This window comes from Aspergillus aculeatus (genome assembly GCF_001890905.1).
Source record: "Aspergillus aculeatus ATCC 16872 unplaced genomic scaffold ASPACscaffold_15, whole genome shotgun sequence".
In the NCBI taxonomy this organism is placed as follows: domain Eukaryota; kingdom Fungi; phylum Ascomycota; class Eurotiomycetes; order Eurotiales; family Aspergillaceae; genus Aspergillus; species Aspergillus aculeatus.
Window position 1 is genome coordinate 473,471 of NW_017962990.1, and position 20,572 is coordinate 494,042.

Sequence of the window (20,572 nt, forward strand, 5' to 3'; positions counted from 1 at the left end):
CAATTGACTTTGCTAACACATGCTTCTAATGGAACCATAAACATTGTTCTTTACATATGAATCTACAATAAACGGGTCTGGAGAGGGATAGTCATTTCATTCATCAAATTAGCCTCATTTTACACGACAGTCTCTGGTTTGCAATTTACAACAAGCCCAACGCCTTGGCCTCAATGTCGACGATTTCAGGAATAAGCTCCTTCAGGCTAGGCCTGTGAGGAGACCATCCGAGCAGCTTCCTGCCTCTGTAAGAGTGGCCACGAGAGTTGCTGCCCCAGGCATAGAGACCGAACTGGTTCAATTCCTTCACCTGGTCGTCGGAGATGGACTCCACGTCAGGAGACGAGATCAGCTTCTTCTCATAAGCGACCTTGGCCACCTCCCGCGAGATGTCTCCCCAGACGAAGGTGCCATTCTCAGCCAGGTAATAACCCTTGTCGTTCCAGGTGGCATTGCCGCCGCCCGCAGCAGCAGCGTCTCCCAACAGCCGATACAGGTCGCTCAGGTCTCGCACGTGGATCTGGTGCCAGATGTTCTTGCCCTCGTTCACCAAGAAGCCCTTCTTCCGCTTCAAGACAGCAGATGCCAGCCAGTAGGCCTGCACACTCTTCTGGTTGCCGGGACCACGGCCAGGGCCGTAAATTGTAGGCGGGCAGACGATGGCAATCTTGACGCTGTTGGGGTCGCGCTTGCCAGCGGCAATGACAATCTCATCGACATTGCGGTGGAGAGAGTCAGAAGGCAGGTTGAGGAGCTCATCCACGCCATCCCAGTCGTCGTGCTCCTTTTCGCGGTACCGACCCCAGGTGTTGGCACGGAAGTCCTCGACTGTTAAAATACCGGTTCCAGAGGTGTGAATCCACCACAAGGGGCGCTCCGGGGTGTGATGGGTAGCACCCTTGGCGATGGCCTCAGCAGACGCAACGTGGTCGCAGTCGGCGGTGTCTGACCCAAGCAAGTTAGTTCGTAATTAGGGAGAAGGGCCGCACGGAGGGGGACGTACGGAAAACAATGTCGGCTTTCTTGACCTCTTCCTCGATGATATCCGCGGAATCTAGGTCTCCCAACACGACGCGAACCTTGGGATATTCGCTGGAGAGCTTCTCTGCCTTCTCCTTGCTGCGAACCAATACCGCGTATTCCCAGTCAGGGTGTGCCTGGTGGACATTGTAAAAGACGTCTCCACCAATGTAACCGGTGGCGCCAGTACTGTGGGAAGGCAATCAGCTGGTCAGAGGCTATTATGCGTAAGTAAGAGAGTGGGGAGACATACACGAAAGCCTTGATGGGAGCCATGTTGTGCTTCAGTAGAAGGGTGAGCTTTTGATTGCGTTAGGTGCTAGTGGTATGATGCGAGTTCTTCTCGTTGAATGAAGACAATGAAAGGAAGATCAAGAGATCGCGAGGACGGGGAGAGGGAGGATTACTTTATATCATGAGTAGGTGGGTGGGGGGGGGAAGGTGGAGGGGAAACAACAGCAGACAGACAGACGGACTGACAAATTTTACCCCAATTACAGCTTAAGCTCCGCGGGCAGTACGGAAATCTTTGGAGTTCCGATGCTTGGGAATCAAGAGTGGGCGAGGTTCGAGGTCAGAGCTACTACGTACAGCGCAATCAGCGCAATCAGCGCCTCAGCAAGAGTGGGGGTGGGAATGGGGTGGGAAGAACTCAAAAGAACGTCCCTAGGCCCATTGTTCCATTGCTCATAGTATTGAGTGCTTGCTCTTGGGCGCGACCACCTTCTCGACCAACTTGAGCTGTGTGACAGCGGCTCATCTTCCAGTTTCCACTGCCATCCTACTGTCAGGAGACCATGAGGGAGATTTGCCCCTCTCCTGAATGACGTTGTAGCCGATGCAAAGGCGGGGCTGATTGACGTGACTTTGACAGGGGAAAGAAAACAACAATCGTTGCAGACTCAATAAGCTCCATGCGGGCAGACATGGAGACTTCGAGAACCACAGCGGAATAACCGATTGAAAATTTACACAGAAATCACAGAAATATGAAGGGAAGAAAAAAAAACAATAGTTGCATACTCAAAACATCATATTAAACATGCTGCAACAAAGGATAGGAACAGAAGAAAATCATGGTCAAAGGGGAATCTCGCATACAAATATGCCCATAATTTACAATGAGTTACTAAAAGGTACTCGTGGCTAGGCGACTCGCCGCATTGCGCGCGTCCAACCGGTCCTCGTCGTCCTCCTCAGCGATCGAACTCACCCCGCTGGCCGAGCGCAATCGACCCTTGGCACTTCCACTGCCATTCGTTTCTTCGTCATCATCCAGGGGAGGTGCAACAAAGCTGCCGCTCATGCTACGTCCAAGACTATCGCTGCGACGAGGGATTCCGCTCCATGCGTCGCCCTTAGGGCCTTGGCTCGAGCCCAAATTCGATCGTCGGGCAGCAGGATGAGATTCACGGCCCAGACGACTTAGTCCTCCAGAGGCATCAATTGCCCGAATATCGGGTCGAACACTCTCGAGGGTGGCCAGGGTGCGGCGCTCCGATTCAATTTGACGTAGAGTATACTCGCGCAAGCCAGCGAGCAGGTCACTGGATGTTCGCTCAAACCAGCGCTGTTTCTCCAGCAGCAGATTCGACGTGACGCGCTGAGTCCTCTTGGTCAAAAAGTCCTCGTGGCTTTGCGCCTCATCCAACGCATTGATAGCCTCATCAACTTTGTCGGGGCGCACAGAGGAGCTGACCTTGAGCCGGTCGGCGGCAGCGCGTTTGCTGCGAGTAGCTTGTTGAGCTTGAATCAACTCTCGCAGCAGGATATGACGGTTCGTAAGAGTTTCCTTGACAATAAAGGCGTCCGAGGAATGGTAGCTAAGGGGATCTCCAAGGGTGGTAGCTTCCGCGGTCGCCTGAACAGCATGGAAATCTCCGACCGTCTGAATGACCTTTCCCAGCTTTCGATAAGCATTGGCTAGTCCCGGATGCGTCTCCTGCACGTGCATCTGGCCCAGCTTGACGCCGAAGTCGGATTCAGCAAGACCCAAACCTGCACAAATTAGCACTGGGCATTCTTCAGAATTGCATATCCTTAAAGCATACCTCTGCGGCCCTTAACCACGCGATCAACCTTGTGACTGGCATCCATAGCACCCAGATAGAACATTTTGACAGTAGGTCGGGCATTCTGTAGTTCCGGGGTGTCGTCCGGAGGGGGCGCGAATTGCTTCAAGACCTTCCTCCGGACACCGGTGGCGGGTTGCTTCATGCGCACCACAGGACTGTACCCAAAATCACTCTCCACAAACAGGATCACTTCGTCGTCGTGAATTAATACCTCATTGCTCAGAACCACATTCAGCCACCGCTGCATCGAGGCTTTAACCCGAATTTCATCTTCTTCGGTTCCGGCCCCGGCCGGGGTCAATGGGGATGGTACGGCGGGTACGAAGGTCTCGGGATTGGCGGAGATAAGGTGATCGGCTAGCTTCACAAACTCGCTATGGGTGCGTCGAACATCACGGTATTGGGTGGTTCTAAACTTGGGGACATTGGTCTAGTAGTTGTGGTCAGTATGCGCAGGTGGAACAGAACCAAGGACCAACACACGTGGACATCGAAGCGCAGGATAGGATCCTTCTTGCCAGTTCGCTCTAACCCAGTAATCTTCGCCTGTATTTTATAGGCCGGAGCAGGGGGCCTGGCATTCTGTCTGGGTCCGGTTTGGTAACGAGCCGGGATCTGGGATCGTGGGTGCTGAGCCTGGGGCTGTTGCTGTTGGGCACCATGCGACGGTTGCTCTCCAGCATTGGCACCACCGAGATGGGTGTTCTGCAGTTGGCCAGACAAGTTCGGGGGACCGAATCCATCTTCTCTGGCGCCCGACCCGTCGGCAGGCTGCGGCTCCCTATCGGCGCCGTAAGGGGAATGCTCTTGCGGGGGTAACGGAGACGAGGGGATATCGCTCGTCGCGGCAAAAGTAGTTTGCGTTGGTCGGGGCGAAGCCCAGGGCGAGGTGCCTGTAGGATGGTCGGGATCGTGCGAGATGGCGGAGTAGTCCATCGTGGCTGTCTTGGGGGGAGGGGAGGAATTGATGCGACCACGTCTATGCCGCGCTGTGAGCCAGGCAGACATCAATCAGCATCATACTATATTGTGGATAGTGAAGCTGCGATTGACAAATGCAACATACCTGTAAAGACTCCAGGGGTACTGGAGAGACTTGGGGGGATAACAGGAGTTGGAGAGGACAATTGTGTCAGATAGATGTGGGGGGAAGAAGGGGAGAACGGAGGAAGCGATGGGGGAGCAATTGATTGAGGATGTGACAGTACGTAACTAGTCGGCCTGATCAACCAGGCATCAACGGGTCACTGGATCCGCTCCGAGCTTCAATACTGTAACCATTATTTCCTTTTACTTCTTGATCCAATTGCTTTGGCCTCTACATTGTCCTCCTTCTTAGCCATTGTCGATCCAAAACAGCTCAGACTGAGCACCTTGTTTGGCCCTTTCTACAGAGTCATGGTCCACAGTCTATAATTCAACTCAGATTGACAAGCGCTCTGTGGGCAAGCACCGTCCCTGATGGTTGCAGCACTTCTGTTGCGCGCCTCTCACCCGGCGGCGCGGCCAATTGCTCTACAACAGGGGCAAGCATTGACCAGTCGCTTGGGAAACCCTGTGATGCAATGCACCCGGAAGTCATCATTTCCTCGGCTCCAGAGATTCTCAAGCTCCGCCTTCCGAGGACAAGAGGATACGCTTGACCGAACGAGAAATATCGGTATCATTGCCCACATCGATGCGGGCAAGACTACGACCACAGAGCGCATGCTCTACTACAGTGGCTTCACCCGAAGAATTGGAGACGTGGATGAGGGCTCCACGGTGACCGACTTTCTGCCCGCTGAGCGGGCACGTGGAATCACCATTCAGTCTGCGGCTATCACTTTCCACTGGCCACCCCAAACAGCAGCCGGGGAGGCGAACCAGTCGGACCTGCAAGCCCCTCGCTCTGCTCATTCCCACATTGTAAATCTGATTGACACGCCAGGGCATGCCGACTTCACATTCGAAGTTCTGCGCTCCCTGCGCATCTTGGACGGCGCAGTGTGTATCCTCGATGGTGTGGCCGGTGTTGAGGCTCAAACGGAGAAGGTCTGGCACCAAGCCAGCACCTACCGCATTCCCAGAATTGTCTACATCAACAAGCTAGATCGAGATGGCGCAGCGTTCGGCCGGACGGTCCGGGAGGTCGCATCCCGGCTGGCAGGGTGGCCGGCTGTCTGTCAGATTCCGTGGTTTGAAGGCGGGGACGGTCGTTTTGTCGGTGTGGCTGATGTGATCAATCTTCAAGGTCTCCGGTGGGAGGACGGAGATGGCAAATCAGTCAAGATGCTCAACCTGCAGCAGCTGGAGGCCGAGGAGGGTCGGCTAGCTCAGGAGCTCAAACGGGCAAGGACTGCTCTCGTCGAGCTGCTCAGTGAGTACGATGAGCTCATGGTCGAGCAATTCTTCGAGCACGATGAAGATCACCTTGCTGTGCCTGCCAACGAGATCCTGCAAAGCTTGCGTCGATGCCTTCTCCAGGAGCAGGGCAGGAAGATCATCCCCGTGTTCGCCGGCGCCAGTTTCCGCAATGTCGGTGTCCAACCTCTCCTCGACGCCGTCGTGAATCTCCTGCCCAGTCCGGTCGAGACCCCGGATCCCGAAGTCAGCATTGGGGGCGTCACGGGCGGCCTGCGACGCTTGCTGTCCGGCGACCTCATCGTGGAACAGAAGGTGGCGGCCTCCTCGGCCAAGGGCCAGGCGAAGAAGAAGAAGTCGGTCGTGCAGACCGAATCCCAGAACGCCATCGAGAAGCTCCAAGGCTGTGCCTTAGCCTTCAAAGTGGTCAACGACGCCAAGCGCGGAGTGCTGGTCTACGTGCGTGTCTACGCGGGACGACTCGATCGCAGCTGCGCGCTGTACAACACCAACCTGAAGGTAACCGAGCGGGCTCCCCGCCTGCTGAAGATGTACGCCAACGACGCCGTGGAGGTCGACTCCATCCCTGAGGGCCACATCGGCGTGGTCGTGGGACTCAAACACGCCCGGACGGGCGACACGCTGGTCACCTACGCCACCAACCGACAGACACCCCCGGAACCGCTCGACACTCTTCAACTCCGACCCATCAAGGTCCCTCCGCCCGTGTTCTTCGCCAGCGTCGAGCCCCACAGCCTCAGCGAGGAGAAGCGCATCCACGAGGCCCTCGCCATGCTCCTCCGCGAGGACCCGAGCCTGCACGTCACGGTCGACGAAGACAGCGGCCAGACGCTCCTCAGCGGGATGGGTGAGCTGCACCTCGAGATCGCGCGGGACCGGCTGATCAACGAGCTCAAAGCCAAGGCCACCGTGGGCCGCATCGAGATCGGCTACCGGGAGTGTCCCACCGGCGACTCCGAGCCCGTCACCAAGATCTTCGACAAGGAAGTCGCCGGCCGCAAGGGCAAAGCCGGATGCACCGCATCAGTCTCCGCGTTCGACCCGGACCTGGACGGCCTGCCCACCACCGACGCGGACACCCTCTTACTCGAAACCCAAGACGGCAACCAGATCATCATCCAGGCCCCCGGCCTCCAGATCACGCGCAACCGGAAGGGCATCGAGGAGAGCGCGATCCTGCCCGTCGGGCTCGACGTGGCCACGCTGCGCACCTCGCTGCTGAACGGCTGCATCGCCGCCCTAGCCCGGGGCCCGCAGTTCTCGTTCCCCATGCACAACACCCGCGTGCACCTCACGCTGGACGCGGCCTCGCACCTCTTCGGCACCGAGAGCACCCCGTCGGCCGTCGCCTCGGCCGCGCGCCTAGCCACCACCACCGCCCTCCGCTCCCTCCTCACCAATCCCGGGACGGGCACCTCCCTCATGGAACCGGTGATGAACGTGATCATCAGCATCGACGAAGCCAGCCTCGGCGCCGTCGTGCACGACATCTCCTCCGCGCGGGGCGGCCACATCATCTCCCTGGACGAGGACATCCCGCTCCCATCCACGGACGCCGCATCCTCTACCCTGTCAACAACAACATCGGCAACAAACATAATCCCCTACGAAGACCTCCCGCCCATCGACCCCAGCAAAGTCTACGCCCCGCCCGACCCCTTCGAAACCCCGACCATCGCTCACCTCGGCACAAGCTCCAGCTCCTCTTCAGCCGCCGCTGCCCTACCGGATACCGCTCACCGGCCCCGCACCATCACCGCCAAGGTGCCCCTCAAGGAGATGGTGGGCTACCTCAAGCACCTCCGCAGTCTGAGTGCCGGCCGCGGCACGTTCGTCATGAGCGTCGATCGGTTCGAGAAGATGAGTGGCCCGCGTCAGAAGGCGGTGGTGTCCGAGTTGAGGGGTGGGTATTAGTTCTCTCTCCTCTATCTCTTCACTTCAAGGGTATATATGCCGTGGCCTGTAGAAAAGATAAAAGACATGTATTATAAGTCCCGCGAATTACAAGAGTGGTATGAGTCCTACACATAGGAACTTGAACCTTGTTATCCTTGGAATAGCTGGAAACGGCTTTGCTTTCGAGATCACATCCATGGATGAATGAACTCCTTCAGATCTCCAGAACGAGTGAATCGCCGGTATTCATGGAATAAAACAAAAGAATTGAACTTTTTCCCTTGAAATTAAATCAAGTCGAAGCAAGTCTCCAAATTAGGGCTTCATCATCAATCCACCATCAGAGAGCCAACAGTGACAATTTAGGGAAAAATGAACACACAAACATGGTATCTCTGAAACATAACTTCATATCGACTCATTACTGCCGGGCAAAAAACAATCTCATAATAGCAGCCGATAATATACGACTGAGTTGCAAGAGGAATCATTCCATCACATTCTCCAGAAACTCCAGCAACGTTGGATCCAAACTGAACGGCCGGAATGCCTGCTCATCCACGTCCGGCTCCGAGTAAGTGAAGTCTGCGCCCCACCACGGCGTCTCCCTCAAGGGGTCCGAGTAAGCCGACTCCGATTGCTGGGCGCTGCCGCGCTGGGCGTAGTAGTGCTCAAGACCGCCGTTGTCGATGCGGTCGGCCAAGGTGGCGGTCTGGGGAATCCCTTTCAGATCGAAGCCGTGGATGGTGGCGATGCGGTGCAGGAGGCGCTCGCAGGAGATGAACGCCCGGTGGGAGCTGGGGCTCCGGCTGGCGATCGCGTGGAGCCAGCGCAGGCATTTTTTCGCCCGCTCAAGGATCACCTCGGGCTCCTCGGCCGTGCCCACAGATCCTTGACCTTTCTCGGTCATAGTCCCCCTCTGCACATCCACGGGGCCCACGCATAGCTGAATCAGCAGGATGACGATGGCTTGCATGATATAGTGCAGGACGGCCCACCAGGGTGTCATTTCGCACAGCCAGTCCATGTTAGGGGGGTCGGGGAGGATGGCAGTCAAGTCCATGGCAGACTGGAGGCAGACCAGGGCCGTGGCATCGGCAAATGGAGAGCGCGGGTACCTGGTTTGAGTGCCCTCCTTCATATCAGGACGGGTGAGGCAAGGTCGGTTCAGGATAATCTGAGAACTGTAGAAAGCGAGAGCCAGGGCAATCCGTTCCGGGCACGGCGCTGTCAGTTTCAGCCGGCCGTTGCTGTCAGAAAACTGGAAGCAAGGCTGAAGGCTAGACAGCCAGTCTCTCAACATTTGTTGAAAATGAATGATTTTGTCAGTGGCACAATTCGGCAAGCCAAAGGACGAATGAAGACTATAGAGCGCGTTGACGGCGGCATGGCTGATCACAGCAAGGTCGGTCATGTAGAAGAAATAGAGGGAACGATTAGGCTCGACGGCTTGGAGCACCCGATTTCGATCGTCAATCTGAAATTTGGGGGTGTGAACGGTAAAGACAAAGGTGCGCTCCCGCAAAGCAGGATCGGAAAGAAATTTTGCGGCTTGAGGGCCATGGAACTGTGCTTCGTCGAAGGGAATGGGAGCCGGGATACTGAAGGACCGCCAATCAATGCATGGGGTACGGCCTGTCATCACGGAGAGGAGTTGCTCCAGAATGAAAAGCGACCACCAGAGACGATTGCGGGACTCCCTTGATGTAGCGTCTACATTGAGACCAACCCCACGGAGGTTGAGCCCCAATGCTATTGCACAGCGGACAGCACGTCCAGCCATATGCCACGCTCTGGTCAAGTCAGTTCCTCGTCCCTTCACATGAGAGAGGCCCGCAACAAAGCAAAGAGCACACACCTGTTCACCTGAGCGGAAGCGAGATGGTAGATGGAACAAAGCACCCAGATCTGAACTTGCTGGAGATCCGCATGCTCCGCAAGCAGACTTGAGTCGGCATTGAGAGCTATGGCTCGAGACAGAAAAGTACGATCATCGATGGCATCGGTCCAGTTCTTCTCACACAGCTGCATATACTTGGCGCCAATGGCATAGATCAAGTTCAGGATTGTGAGCCACTTTCTGCGCGGGGGCTCCGACTTGGTGAAAGCCTGTTGGCATTGTGATAAGAAGAGGGTCCTATTCAGCAGTGGGAACGATGGATCGACTTTCGCAAGGTAGATGCTGATGAGTTGGTCGCTGCATGCTCGGGTTGGAAGAACTTGCGGGTCCCCGGGAGTGAGGTTTGAGAAACCGAATTGGTCGAGATGATAACTAAGCGAAGTCATATCATCTTCGGGCAGGGTCTCCTGCTGTGGTTGCGGGCTCCCGGACGAGTAGCTAAGTTTGCTAACTTCCTCGGTGAGCTTCTGCAACCAGGCGATTTCCGAGCCCCTGCCAATATAGCCGGTCGCCCTGCTGCGCTCGTCCCGGTTGATGTCTTCATTCAAGGTCGCAAGATCGTGAAGAGAGCCCGCCGACGAGGAAGCTGTGGGCGATTGCGAGGCGGCCATGTCTTTGTCTTTTCTTTGCGAAGGGGTTGGGATGTCCTTCTGTTCCACCGAGATCAAATCTTCACTGCGCAGGAAGCCGCCTTTGATCATCGATGAGAGCCGGTCGAGTTCGGCAGTGTCTTTATTATCCGAGGCCACGACCATCTGGCCCAAAAGCTCGTAAGCGGTGCGCAGTTCTTGCTCAGCCTGCCTCAGAGCCAGTTTCTTCCGCCTGTCGAGCTCCTCGGCAAAGACACATTGTGATCCGGCTTGGATGCATTTCTCGCATGGCTGGGTGCCTTGACACTGTTTTTCAAAAGTCATTCAGGACTACTTGTAGGGGGGGGGGGGGGTCGCAGATTGTAAAGAGACTGAGAGACTGGGATACTGGGATGCTGTAGTGACGCACTTTAGTCTTTCGTTTCTTGCAGGCTTCACAAGCATTGGAGCGTTTCTTGATGCGCGGGAGATCGGGCGGGCTGAGTCGCGAGGAGAGGATGTTATAGGCAGGAGCAAGGGTTTTAAGATCTCCAGTCCGACCTGTCTGCATGATTGGTGAAAAGGGTGATAGAGTTAGATGCTGTCATAGTACTTGGGGTGAATCAGACCCTGTTGGTGGGGGGAGAAGGCCGGAGGGATGAGATCGAAGGCCGGAAAGAGATGAGATGACGTGAGAGAGAGTCGAAGCTCTGGGTAAGTACGAGTCAGAAATACTCGAAATACTCGACAATGAGAGGCTGGATGTTTTTGCCTGCGTATGGTCTGCGTATGGTCGGCGTATGGTTCCTTTCTTGGTGGGTCGCCGATTCGCCTCGCCGCCCCGCCCCGCCCCCGCTTTTTGTTAAGCTCTTTTTCTCCATGCGTGCTCCGTATAAGCAATATATAGTACGTACTGAGTAAGTTACTGTATCCTTGTGCTTCTCAGACTTGATCCAATCGATGGTATGGACCAAGTCTCGCGCTTTGTTCTTGGACGGAAGAAAAGTCCGATTATGCATATCAACCTAATTCCTGGTACTCCGTGGATGCCAAACAAGGAATATATATATAACTATATATGTATAATGTGTGTAAACGGTGCCAAGAAAACTAAACGAGTACTATGTACAACGATAGTACTCCCTCCACTATCCAAGCTCACCAATTGTCATCCCATCCACTATTGTCCTCGAGGCTCTTTCTCCCCGTGCCCGTCCCAGACGCACCCGAGGAGGCAGAAGGAGTCGCTGTGGATCCAGCAACCTTAGTCCCAGCACCCGCAGCAGCAGCGCCACCACCACCACCACCACCACCAGGCTTCATAGCAGCCGTGCCAATCGCACTCGATCTTGATGCATTCCGGCGATGACTATCCTGTTCTCCCAATGCGGAGAACGAGTCCCAAAAGTCCTTTCTTTCCGGCTCAGCTCCAGTCCGGCCCCGTTCCCGACGAGCAGCTGCCGCCGCTGCCGCTTCATCCTGCCCTTCCACAAATCGGTGAAAGTGACCTGCTGCACCACGGGCCCCAGTTTGTAGGTTTTGACCTAGTTGGGAGGCCTGCAGACGAGCCTGCGCTGCGAAATCCGATTCGGCTATCTGTAGTTGCCCCTCAGAGGTTAGCCCTATCATACCACCATAATTCACCAGTGCATACCGTCTTGGCCGTTGGCTGGATATAGCTATCATTCACCGTCTTCGCCCCCTTTCCCACCGTTGTTGTGAACCATCCGAATCCTCTCGTCAACGCTGCCATGGGGTCTTTCTGGAAATCATCAAACCCAGGCAGGGCCCCGGAGCCTCCCGTGCGTTCTGGTCCCGCCGGAGCGGCGGGCGGCATCCCGCCCCCAAAACCCGTGAACTTGCCGCCCTGCGATGGCGGCAGGGACTCACTCCGGGTGGCATTCGCTGATCCCAGCTTGGCAAAATATGCCTCGTTGCGCTCCTTCTTGGTCGCGCCGGCACCCCCGTCGACGAGTCCGTCATGGGACGCGGGGGTGCCACCGCGCGCCAGAGGGGTGCTCGACCGTGACGACAATTCCGGCTGCGTCTTCGGTTGTTGTGTTGGTCGAGTTGTCTGGCCTGGCACATACTCCCTCTCCTCGATCTTGGCAGATAACCTCTCCTTCCATTCCTCTCCGACCTCGCCCTCGTAACGCTCTTTGATCGTGGAGTCTTCGAAGGTGCGGCCCTCGGACTGAGTGATGACGTGAGCGTCAAAGAAGGATTTCCAGGGCTCATTACCGCCCTGTTCCATGCGCATGATCTCCGCAGTCTTGAAGGCGTCCATGGTGATGGAGCGTACGAAGGAGATGTGCACTCCTAGGCCGCGGTGGGTACCGGCGCAATTAAGGCAGATGAAAGTCCCAAACTTGGGCGATGCCTGGATAAGGCAAACGGGTTAGCATGTGGAAGTATCCCTGGCCGAGCAGGGCGTGATGTCGAAGGAGTGTGGGAATGGGTGGTGTGGTGACGTAGGAAGATGGATGTGCAGCAAGGGGAAGGCAGTTATTAACCCACCCATTGGGGCGAGGGAGCGCCGCAATCGCAACATTTGTCGTTTCCGTTGGTTTTGGAGATCTGGAGAAGCTGATGATAGAGACCGGTCAGTGATGTGTCAAGACGTAGGGTGACGACGATTGAGTACAGTCGAGGAAGGAGAAGGACGGGGACATCGAGGGGTAAGGGAGGAAGGTGGTGATAGTAGCAGTAACAACAAGCAAGCAAGTGGCTCACCTTGGCCCTCGTCTCCGGATCAACCTCCCACATGCGAGACATGGCAGCTCAGGAACTCACTGGTCAAGGAACAAACTAAACACTGAAGGGGTTGCGGGACAGGAGAGCGATTGATTGCCTTCTGCTGCTTTGTCTGTCGTGGTGGAAGAAAGAAGTGGTGGTTTCAGGCCAAGTGCAGCCGCGACAGGCGGGCAGCGGGAGCCGATCGGCGGCGCTGCCTTTGTTGTTGCCGCGGGCTGCGGTTGCTGCTTCTCGCCCTGTCCAACCCACCCACCACACTTGACGTAATCTATAATCTATGATCTATCATGGATGGCCTAAAGGCAACAGTTACTCAGTAGCTCACTCGAATGCAAGCATCCCGTCGTCTGATAATTCTACCGTGCTTGGTGGGGTTAATGTCATACATATTTACGACCAATTTACTCAACTACAACAAACAAACAGAGACACCAGATCATCATTACAAGGCCAGCCTTGCGGCTAATCATCAGTTCGATAAATGGGGGCTAAGATACAGGAGCACAAGAGCAAGATTCGTGAACAAAGCCAGGTTCTTCCGTCACCACCACACATTATGGGGTTTTCGTCTCCCGCCTCACCGCACGGAGCCTTTTCGGGAATCCGTATATAGCAAGACATAAGATAGGTTATTGGAAAGGAAAGATGGAAAAAAAAAACACTCCTCCCGCGTAGATCCAACTCAATCAGGATGAAATCGTCCACAACCTTTTTCAGTAGAACGTTTTCGGTGGCTGTCTTGTCATCTGTCCAACCCCCGACTGGAAAAATGACAACACTGGCCGCCTGACGAACGACCACGACTAGATACCGCCTCCAGATGACGGGTCCCGACTCTGTCGTCACCTCGATCCCTCCCTGATTATTCCATCAGGGATCACTCGTTCAGGTGGGGAACGAACTTGTCCTTTACTCAGCAGCAGCAGCAGCCGCCGGAGCAGCATTCTCCTGAGCTGGAGCCTCGGTGGCCTCGGTGGCCTCCTCGGTCTTCTCAGTCTTCTCGGTCACCGGGACGGCATCATCTTCCTTGCCAGGGCTGTCGATGGCAACCTTGACAGCAATCTCGCGGCCCTCAATCTCCTTGCCGTTCATCTCGTTCACGGCCTTCTCCTGGAGCTCTTCGGAACCAAGGGTGACGAAGCCAAAGCCACGACCCTTGCGGCGCTCGTTGCGAGCCTGGAGCTTCTTGATCATGAAGCGGGGGATGGGGCGGAGGGCGATCTTGGCGGAAACGGGCTGGTAGTCGGCGAAGATCTCCTTGAGCTATAAATGGGTTAGTCATGCAATGCCAGTATAAGTCGACTAGATCATACCTTGTCCTCGCTCAGGTCATAGGGGAGGTTGGCCACCATAACCTTGGTCTTGGAAGGGATTCCATCCTCAGGAGGGCCGCGCTGCTTCTGAGCACGGGGAGCACGGGGCTTGCCGGCCTGCTTGCCAGCCTCAGGAGCGGCAACGGTCTCGTTCTGGTTGGTGACCTCAGTCAAGGGGACGACCTGATCAGGGACGTTGGTGGGCTCCGTAGGGGCCTGCTCAGCTTGGGCCGGGGGCTGGAAACCGAGAGTAAGTATTAGCTTAAAGAGTACAGCAATATCACGAAAAGCTGCAGATAGAACCTACCGAGCGTCCTCCGCGGGGCAGGCGGCCACCACGACCGCGGCCACGGCCACGGCCACGGGCACGACCACCGGATCTCTTGCGACCTTCAGCACCGCTGGCGCCCTCACCGCCACTTGCGGCACCCTCAGCCTTGGCCTCGGCAGGCTCAGGCTTGCGGGCGAGCTGCACGGAGACCTTGCGCTGAAGGATCTCCTTTCCAGATAGCTCCTCAATAGCAGCGGTCGCCTCGTGAGCGGTGGCCAAGTCCACGAAGGCATAGCCAACGGGACGGTTGGTACGGGGGTTCACAGGAATGGAGACGCTCTCACTAGATGATGACATTTAATTAGTACTGCGGTAAACTAGTGACCATTTGTCTGTAAAGACGGGTCAGGTAGAAGGTGGTAACAGAAGCATCCAAGGCAAAGTGTCCACTGAAGGGGCTACAAAGTCGGAGACGACCACTGCCAAAACGAAACCCAATGTGCGCACGGGGGATCATATTTTTGATTGTGCGCGATCATCCCCAGGTACTCGTGGGCCGTGGATTGGACACCGCTCAAACCAAGGGAAAGAAGAGGCCAGGTGGACGGTAGCGCGAGCATCAGGGAAGGACCAACACTTACATCTTGTAGTTCTGGAAGAACTCCTTGAGTTCCCCCTCAGTGGTCGCATAAGCGAGGTTCCCAATGTACAACCGACGTCCTTCATCGGCACTGGCGGCGGCCGCGTCCGTAGACTGGGCAGGAGCAGGAGCAGTGCCGTTGGTAGTAGCCTCCGGGGCGGTGGCGGCGGGGGTAGCGGCGACGTTGTCGGTGGTGTTTTCAACGGCAGTAGACATCTTGAAGGCTGAGGACACACAAAAGGTCGAGATAGGTGATTGAGGTGGTAAGGTGGGGGGTTGCGCGCGCGGATTGACTTGACCGGGGGATGTGTGTAGCTGTGTGTCAGGATGCAACAAAGGACTCAGGAGAGCTTGAGGCTGCCTTGTGCTTGAGGATTGGAAGTGGGAATTAACTTGAAGAGGGGGGAAGATGGAGAAGAGAAGAAGGAGGAAGGAAAAGGGTAGCTTGGTGCCCTAGATACGAAAGTTGACGGGGAGAGGGGGGGGGAAAGTGAAATTGAGTTGTAGTGGAAGAGGAAGAAGATTTGTCTTGAGGAAGGATGAGGTCGACTGGGGGGGGGGGTGGGAGGGCGGCGAGACAAGGAGAAGGTGAGAGAAAAGGGCAGGCGACGAGGGAGGAGGCGGAACTAAACCCAAGGAGGTAATATGATGCCTGATTATGCCTGAAAATGTCTTTGATGCCTGAAGGGACTAATGGACTAAACCCGAAATAGACGCCCGACGTGGACTTTCCGGTCGGGCGGTCTAGGCGGTGGACGGTCTGACATCACTGCTACCCTCTTGCTTGACTCACTTTCTCATCATCAACCTTCAGGCAGGAGCAATCCTCCTTCCCTCTGATCAAGGATGCTCTCCTCCCCTCCTCTCCTCTCCTCCTATTTTCTACGTGTTATTGTTCTATATGGACAAGTGAATAACTGAGACTTCAATTGCGATATCTGACTCCTTCCCCCTCCCGACTATTCATTGATTCTTTCCATTAGTCAGACGTGATCGCTCCACTACCTCACCTGTCCCACTGTGACTTTCCGGCTGCCCTGCTTTCCCGTGGTGGAGTCTCGCTCTATCGCGAACCTTCCTCGGATTGCGCATTACCCCTCAGTACCCCTCCTCCTCCGATCTCGCCAATTACTTAGTATGACTGTCACTTGAGACAGCTTCGCATTGATGGATGCATTCCAGGAGCTTTATGCACGAATTAACTGGACTAAAATACCATTAAGCTCTCGGGACCAACCCGGGGGATCCTCGCTGCAATCAACCAATAGCCAAGCACAGCTTTAGACTATTTGGGGAGCCGCCAATTCGCCTGATGAGGCTGTATTGACAGACTCGGCAGATATGTAGTTGTGTCACGACGTATTTGCTAGACCAACTTCTGAACCATTCATTCGCTCTTGCAGACCCTGCTCGCTGAAGACAGCCGTGTCTATCGCATCTTCCGCAAATGGTGAAAGTCTTCTGCGAGCATTGCGTGTGGCATGCTTTTTGCTGGTTGTCTCGCGTCGTTGCTCATTGGGTGTACGCTTAGTCCCAGGTGAGCAATTTTCCTGTCCCCCCTCAACGGCCACGGGCAATGTACTGCTGTTCCCGTCCCTATCTCCGTATGGACGAACGACGGGATCTGGAAGCGATGTCGTTGATGTGCTGCCAGCCTCAACAGCAACAGCGTCCATGAAGTCCTCCGGCCCCTGCTGAGACGGGTACTTCTCAGAGGAAGGGTCGATCTTTCGACGCTTCGAGCTACGTATATCATCATCATTGGATGAGGTTGGCATGGTTGGGACGGTTGCATGAGTGTCTTCGCTCATGTCGCTTGACTTATCGTGTTGACGCTTCACGCCTGTGGTGGTAGCCTTCTGGCCTGCTGGCGAGCTCGACTTGATAGCAGACGTGTCATGAGGTAGGCTTTCAGAGTCTTCGCTGGTGCTCGTAGGCTTCCCCTCCGTGACATCCTTGGCAGATTGCGAAGGTACATCGGATGATAAGGGCGGGAAACCAGGCGGAGAGGGGACAGTGCTAGCAGATGGCCTCAATCGTGACCGCTTCTTTGCTTTCCCCGAGGTAGTCAGCAAGACTTGCTCAAAATGAGCGCTCCACATAGCTATCATGTGCTGCCCGTATTGTGCAATGCTTATGTTGCGATCTCTATGCTGTGTGAAGGTGGGATCCGAGAGAGGCGCGAGGACTAGGGCACTCATCGCCCCCGCGAGATGGCTCGGGCTGCAACCATGACAAGCTGCGAATTCCTCGTATGGAAATGTAACTGCAATCTTGGTGGCCATGTCGGCAAAGAACTGGTCGGTGTACGGCGAATAGGTGTCTTCAACGCGGTCAGTTGGACTCAGAGGAGCCTGCGCTGTCTTGGAGAAAGTTTCCTTGATCTTTCCTGCCATATTAGTGACGCTGAGTGAAGCAGAAATGAAGCAGAATCCGAAGTCGAATTAAGAAACAACTATGGCTGAATGTATATGGCTGGGGAAGAATGGCCACCGCGATGTTTTGCAACTTTAATTGCTAGTGCTTACGCAGGAGGGGGAGAGATCGAGACAAACCAAAGGATACAGATTGAGATGCCATCACGATGGTTAGAAAAAAGGGAGGTTTATTACACATGGCTGCACAGCGTTAATTTGAAAGTGTCATTGTCTGGGACATTCACAGGGAAACATGCAGAGGTTGGAAGACTGAATGAATGAATGAATAAATGAATAAATGACTAAATGAATGAATGATCTGACTTGCATCTTGCATCTTGGGAATAAATTGTATACGAACGACGAACGGCGTAGGAATTGGTTTGTGCCACCACCCGCGGTCTGGGCCGGGTCCAATGATAATGGATAAATTAAGCTTTGGTCCCTTCCAACACCTGAAGGTCTTTTCGGTCGTCTTCCTGCTTTTCCTCTTCCTTATTCTCTCTTTTTCGCCTCCCTCATCAGAACATCCTCACCCCATCCCCTTTCATGCTTGGTGAATCTTCTTTAGTTACTGTCGTTTAGACCCATACCATCAGGTCTCTGTTGGCCTGCAATGGATTCTATTGAGCCTGTCTCTGGTGCCTCTAATTCTCCTCCACCCGACCACCTCCCACCGACGTCATACCCGGCACGTCAACGGGCGCCTTCGCTGCGCTCGCGACGGCCCTCGATTAGACTCCAGCGCCTCCCCTCCTTTGACAGCTCTGGTGTACAACAATCTCAACGCAATGCACAGACTCCCAATCGACCTTTAGCCTCACAGGTCGATCTTACACCGTCCGGGCCCGATGCGGACGATGAAGATGAAGATGCCTGGCAGGGAAACCGTCGCCGCAGCAGCTCCGAGCCCCGACCGGGACGATGGTCGACTGCCCCCAACCCGGTTCTTCTCACTCGGTTCGCGACAGGAGATCAGATGCACACTCTTCACGAAGAAGCCTCTCCACAGAGTCCCGGAGTAGCCGCTGATTCTCTACCACCGTTGCCACAGCAGAATCCTGAATCACTGCAAATCCCACGACGGGGGAGCCGCGGTTTCATGCGCTGGTCGGGTGGGGTGTCCGCAAACCGCTTTACCAGGAATCGCGCGTCAACCGTGAGTGGGAGTGCACCGGCTCAGACGGCGGGCTCAGGCGACGAATATCGGTCTCATATTGTGGATGTCTTGGATGTGATCGGTAAGTCGCCGTTGTCGCACAACTCAACCCCGCAGGCCCCACTGATATCAGTATCCCGCAGATCCCGAAGTGTCGGCACTTTCCACCCTCACCAACGTCCAGAACTCACTTTTCGTTCCTAATTTGGGGCCTTTCTTGAACCGTAATCAGACCTATACCCTTTCACCACCGCCTGCACCTCTAAGGAACCTTGAATCGTCGACAAGTGATGAGGGCGAAGATGAGGGCTACGAAAAGGGCCAGGAGCCCGCCGTCCGTCCTTCCATCGAGCACACCCTCACTTCTGTGGTTGACGAAGGCGGCGGGCCTCGATTTGCTGTCCTGCCCGAAGGTAGCGATCTTGCCGGGTGGTCTCCCGAGGAGATTGAAGAACTGAACGACCATGTCCGGCACATGTTGCACTCGCGGAGATCCAAGTTCAAGCGTGCCATGAAAGGTTTCGGGAAATATGTCTCTAAGCGTATGTCTGACCATTGCTACGGAACGAGCGGGTCACTAACGCATTAACTTCATAGCGCTGGGATTCTTGGTCACATTATACGCCACGTTGATTACGCTTTTCGGTCTGGCGTGGGTGTTGTTCTTGATCGGTGTGTATCCCGTCCCATTCCGCTCCAAACATGCTGACCGATCAACAAGGTTGGATCAACGTCGGAGGCCGGCAGTCGTATCTCATCAATGTCATCGACAATGTTCTTGTGGCCCTGTTTGCCGTCATGGGTGATGGGTTGGCTCCGTTTCGCGCCATCGACACATATCACATGATCTTCATCGCACGTTATACCTTCCTGACATGGAAGATCCGTCGAAAGCGCCGACTTCCCGATCTCAAGAACAAGAACGATTTGCCTTCACGCCGAGAGGAGGACGTGGACGTTGAATTCGGCGACACTCCAAAGGAGGAAGAACACGAGTTCAGCGTGCTCGGACCGGCGCAGCAGGCCAAACTGATTCACCACCAAACCAAGCTTGCCAATTCGCACACTTTCTACAAACCGCACGAAACCTTCACCCACCATGCCTTTCCGCTACGCATGCTCATTGCTATTGTGGTCCTGCTAGACTGTCACTCGCTGTTCCAGATTGCTTTAGGTGCCTGCACTTGGGGCATCAGCTACCACGTGCGCCCATTTGCGTTGACCACTGTCATCCTCTGCTGCTCGATCTGTTGCAATATCTCCGGCGGTGTCCTGATTATGATCGGAGATCGGAGGACACGCAAGAAGGACGTGGTTGAGCGCCTTTTCCGACAGGAGCTCACGCAAGAAGCGATGAAGAAGATGCGAAAGAAGAGACGCAAGGAGGAACAGAGCAAATCCGAGCATCAATCACCTTTGACTCGTTCTCATTCCATTTCGTCGCGGACCGAAGACACGGAACCGTTCCCGACGCTGTCTTGATCTGCGCTGCCCGTTTACAATATGATAATTGCTCCTCACGCGAGGGATAATGCACGCTATCTCTACGAAGCCACGACATCCCCAGACCTATACTTCGCTGGACAACTACGAATCACAAACCTAGCCCAACGGCACGTCCTCCGTTATAATTTTTCCACAAGAACTTATTCATTTCAGCGACCCTGAAAATCCACAACAATGGTATGCTGAAAATACACTTCCTAGATGAGTCGTGGCTTTTTATCAGGCGCTCGCTGTTTGCTTTTCTGCTATTTGCTTGTCAATATCTTGCTTTTGATGATATCACTTTGGTTGATCAATGGCATATATATATTTATATCCCGTTCGCTGTTTCAAGACTAGTTTATTCTGATTTACTCGCCCTAGGCATTTGATACCAAGAACATGTCATTTTCTTCTCCTATCGTTCTCTGTTTCTTTTCTTCGTAGATGTAGATTCCAGCATAGGAACTGAGGTCTCCAATTCCGAACCCAAACAGTCCTTCCCCTTCGGTGATGAAACGCAACCACCCTTAAGCCCTGCAGTTAGTTCCATCCCACGCAAACAACAGAACCCACAATAAAGACGCCAGCTCAAACCCAAAACCAATACCGCCCATCCACTTCCTTCTTAATGCACATATGTGCACCATTCCCATTCCCATACAACGCACTACCTCAAACAACGACACAAAAGAACCAAGCCAAACTC

The 20,572-nt window shown here is 54.8% G+C and overlaps 8 protein-coding genes across 8 annotated transcripts; 2 read left to right on the forward strand and 6 right to left on the reverse strand.

The window, feature by feature from the left end:
- Positions 1-79: 79 nt before the first annotated feature.
- On the reverse strand, positions 80-1,403 carry ASPACDRAFT_81048 (putative nucleoside-diphosphate-sugar epimerase). The gene is made up of 3 exons (XM_020205785.1): positions 1,274-1,403; positions 1,004-1,209; positions 80-945 (listed from the first exon to the last, which is right to left on the reverse strand). Exons 1-3 carry the CDS (start codon positions 1,294-1,296, stop codon positions 146-148), a joined length of 1,029 nt encoding a protein of 342 aa, XP_020053181.1. The 5' UTR covers positions 1,297-1,403; the 3' UTR covers positions 80-145.
- A 746-nt stretch (positions 1,404-2,149) lies between these two features.
- On the reverse strand, positions 2,150-4,031 carry ASPACDRAFT_46367 (retromer subunit VPS17; the record flags this gene model as incomplete). The annotated part of the gene is made up of 3 exons (XM_020201769.1): positions 2,150-3,018; positions 3,072-3,525; positions 3,579-4,031. The coding sequence occupies 3 exons, from the start codon at positions 4,029-4,031 to the stop codon at positions 2,150-2,152; spliced, it is 1,776 nt and encodes a 591-aa protein (XP_020053182.1).
- Positions 4,032-4,434: 403 nt separating this feature from the next.
- On the forward strand, positions 4,435-7,373 carry ASPACDRAFT_1874144 (mitochondrial elongation factor MEF2; the record flags this gene model as incomplete). Its single annotated transcript, XM_020198028.1, has 2 exons — positions 4,435-5,684; positions 5,790-7,373. Exons 1-2 carry the CDS (start codon positions 4,557-4,559, stop codon positions 7,371-7,373), a joined length of 2,712 nt encoding a protein of 903 aa, XP_020053183.1. The 5' UTR covers positions 4,435-4,556.
- Positions 7,374-7,842: 469 nt separating this feature from the next.
- On the reverse strand, positions 7,843-10,395 carry ASPACDRAFT_33653 (uncharacterized protein; the record flags this gene model as incomplete). Its single annotated transcript, XM_020199975.1, has 3 exons — positions 7,843-9,146; positions 9,212-10,151; positions 10,255-10,395. 3 exons carry the CDS (start codon positions 10,393-10,395, stop codon positions 7,843-7,845), a joined length of 2,385 nt encoding a protein of 794 aa, XP_020053184.1.
- Positions 10,396-10,872: 477 nt separating this feature from the next.
- Positions 10,873-12,698, reverse strand: ASPACDRAFT_81050 (GTPase-activating protein GCS1). The gene is made up of 4 exons (XM_020205786.1): positions 12,558-12,698; positions 12,342-12,410; positions 11,479-12,204; positions 10,873-11,420 (listed from the first exon to the last, which is right to left on the reverse strand). Exons 1-4 carry the CDS (start codon positions 12,597-12,599, stop codon positions 10,983-10,985), a joined length of 1,275 nt encoding a protein of 424 aa, XP_020053185.1. The 5' UTR covers positions 12,600-12,698; the 3' UTR covers positions 10,873-10,982.
- A 789-nt stretch (positions 12,699-13,487) lies between these two features.
- Positions 13,488-15,018, reverse strand: ASPACDRAFT_54228 (RNA recognition motif domain-containing protein; the record flags this gene model as incomplete). The annotated part of the gene is made up of 4 exons (XM_020202854.1): positions 13,488-13,841; positions 13,892-14,128; positions 14,199-14,505; positions 14,804-15,018. 4 exons carry the CDS (start codon positions 15,016-15,018, stop codon positions 13,488-13,490), a joined length of 1,113 nt encoding a protein of 370 aa, XP_020053186.1.
- Positions 15,019-16,154: 1,136 nt separating this feature from the next.
- On the reverse strand, positions 16,155-17,198 carry ASPACDRAFT_46372 (uncharacterized protein; the record flags this gene model as incomplete). The annotated part of the gene is made up of 1 exon (XM_020201770.1): positions 16,155-17,198. The coding sequence occupies one exon, from the start codon at positions 17,196-17,198 to the stop codon at positions 16,155-16,157; it is 1,044 nt and encodes a 347-aa protein (XP_020053187.1).
- Positions 17,199-17,687: 489 nt separating this feature from the next.
- Positions 17,688-20,209, forward strand: ASPACDRAFT_124793 (DUF2985 domain-containing protein). The gene is made up of 4 exons (XM_020196749.1): positions 17,688-18,460; positions 18,522-18,920; positions 18,976-19,050; positions 19,100-20,209. The coding sequence occupies exons 1-4, from the start codon at positions 17,836-17,838 to the stop codon at positions 19,858-19,860; spliced, it is 1,860 nt and encodes a 619-aa protein (XP_020053188.1). The 5' UTR covers positions 17,688-17,835; the 3' UTR covers positions 19,861-20,209.
- The last annotated feature ends 363 nt before the right edge of the window (positions 20,210-20,572 follow it).

Bases quoted from the DNA above. Each gene is read 5' to 3' on its own strand.
- ASPACDRAFT_81048 (XM_020205785.1), bottom strand. From the start codon at position 1,296: ATGGCTCCCATCAAGGCTTTCGT. The intron at 1,210-1,273 runs GTATGTCTCCCC...GCCTTCCCACAG, and splicing joins GCTCCCATCAAGGCTTTCGT to TACTGGCGCCACCGGTTACA. The intron at 946-1,003 runs GTACGTCCCCCT...TGCTTGGGTCAG, and splicing joins GAAAGCCGACATTGTTTTCC to ACACCGCCGACTGCGACCAC.
- ASPACDRAFT_81050 (XM_020205786.1), bottom strand. From the start codon at position 12,599: ATGTCTCGCATGTGGGAGGTTGATCCGGAGACGAGGGCCAAG. The intron at 12,411-12,557 runs GTGAGCCACTTG...CTCTATCATCAG, and splicing joins ATCCGGAGACGAGGGCCAAG to CTTCTCCAGATCTCCAAAAC. The intron at 11,421-11,478 runs GTATGCACTGGT...GGGCAACTACAG, and splicing joins TCCAGCCAACGGCCAAGACG to ATAGCCGAATCGGATTTCGC.
- ASPACDRAFT_124793 (XM_020196749.1), top strand. From the start codon at position 17,836: ATGGATTCTATTGAGCCTGTCTCTGGTGCCTCTAATTCTCCTCCACCC. The intron at 18,461-18,521 runs GTAAGTCGCCGT...AGTATCCCGCAG, and splicing joins GGATGTCTTGGATGTGATCG to ATCCCGAAGTGTCGGCACTT. The intron at 19,051-19,099 runs GTGTGTATCCCG...CCGATCAACAAG, and splicing joins GTGGGTGTTGTTCTTGATCG to GTTGGATCAACGTCGGAGGC.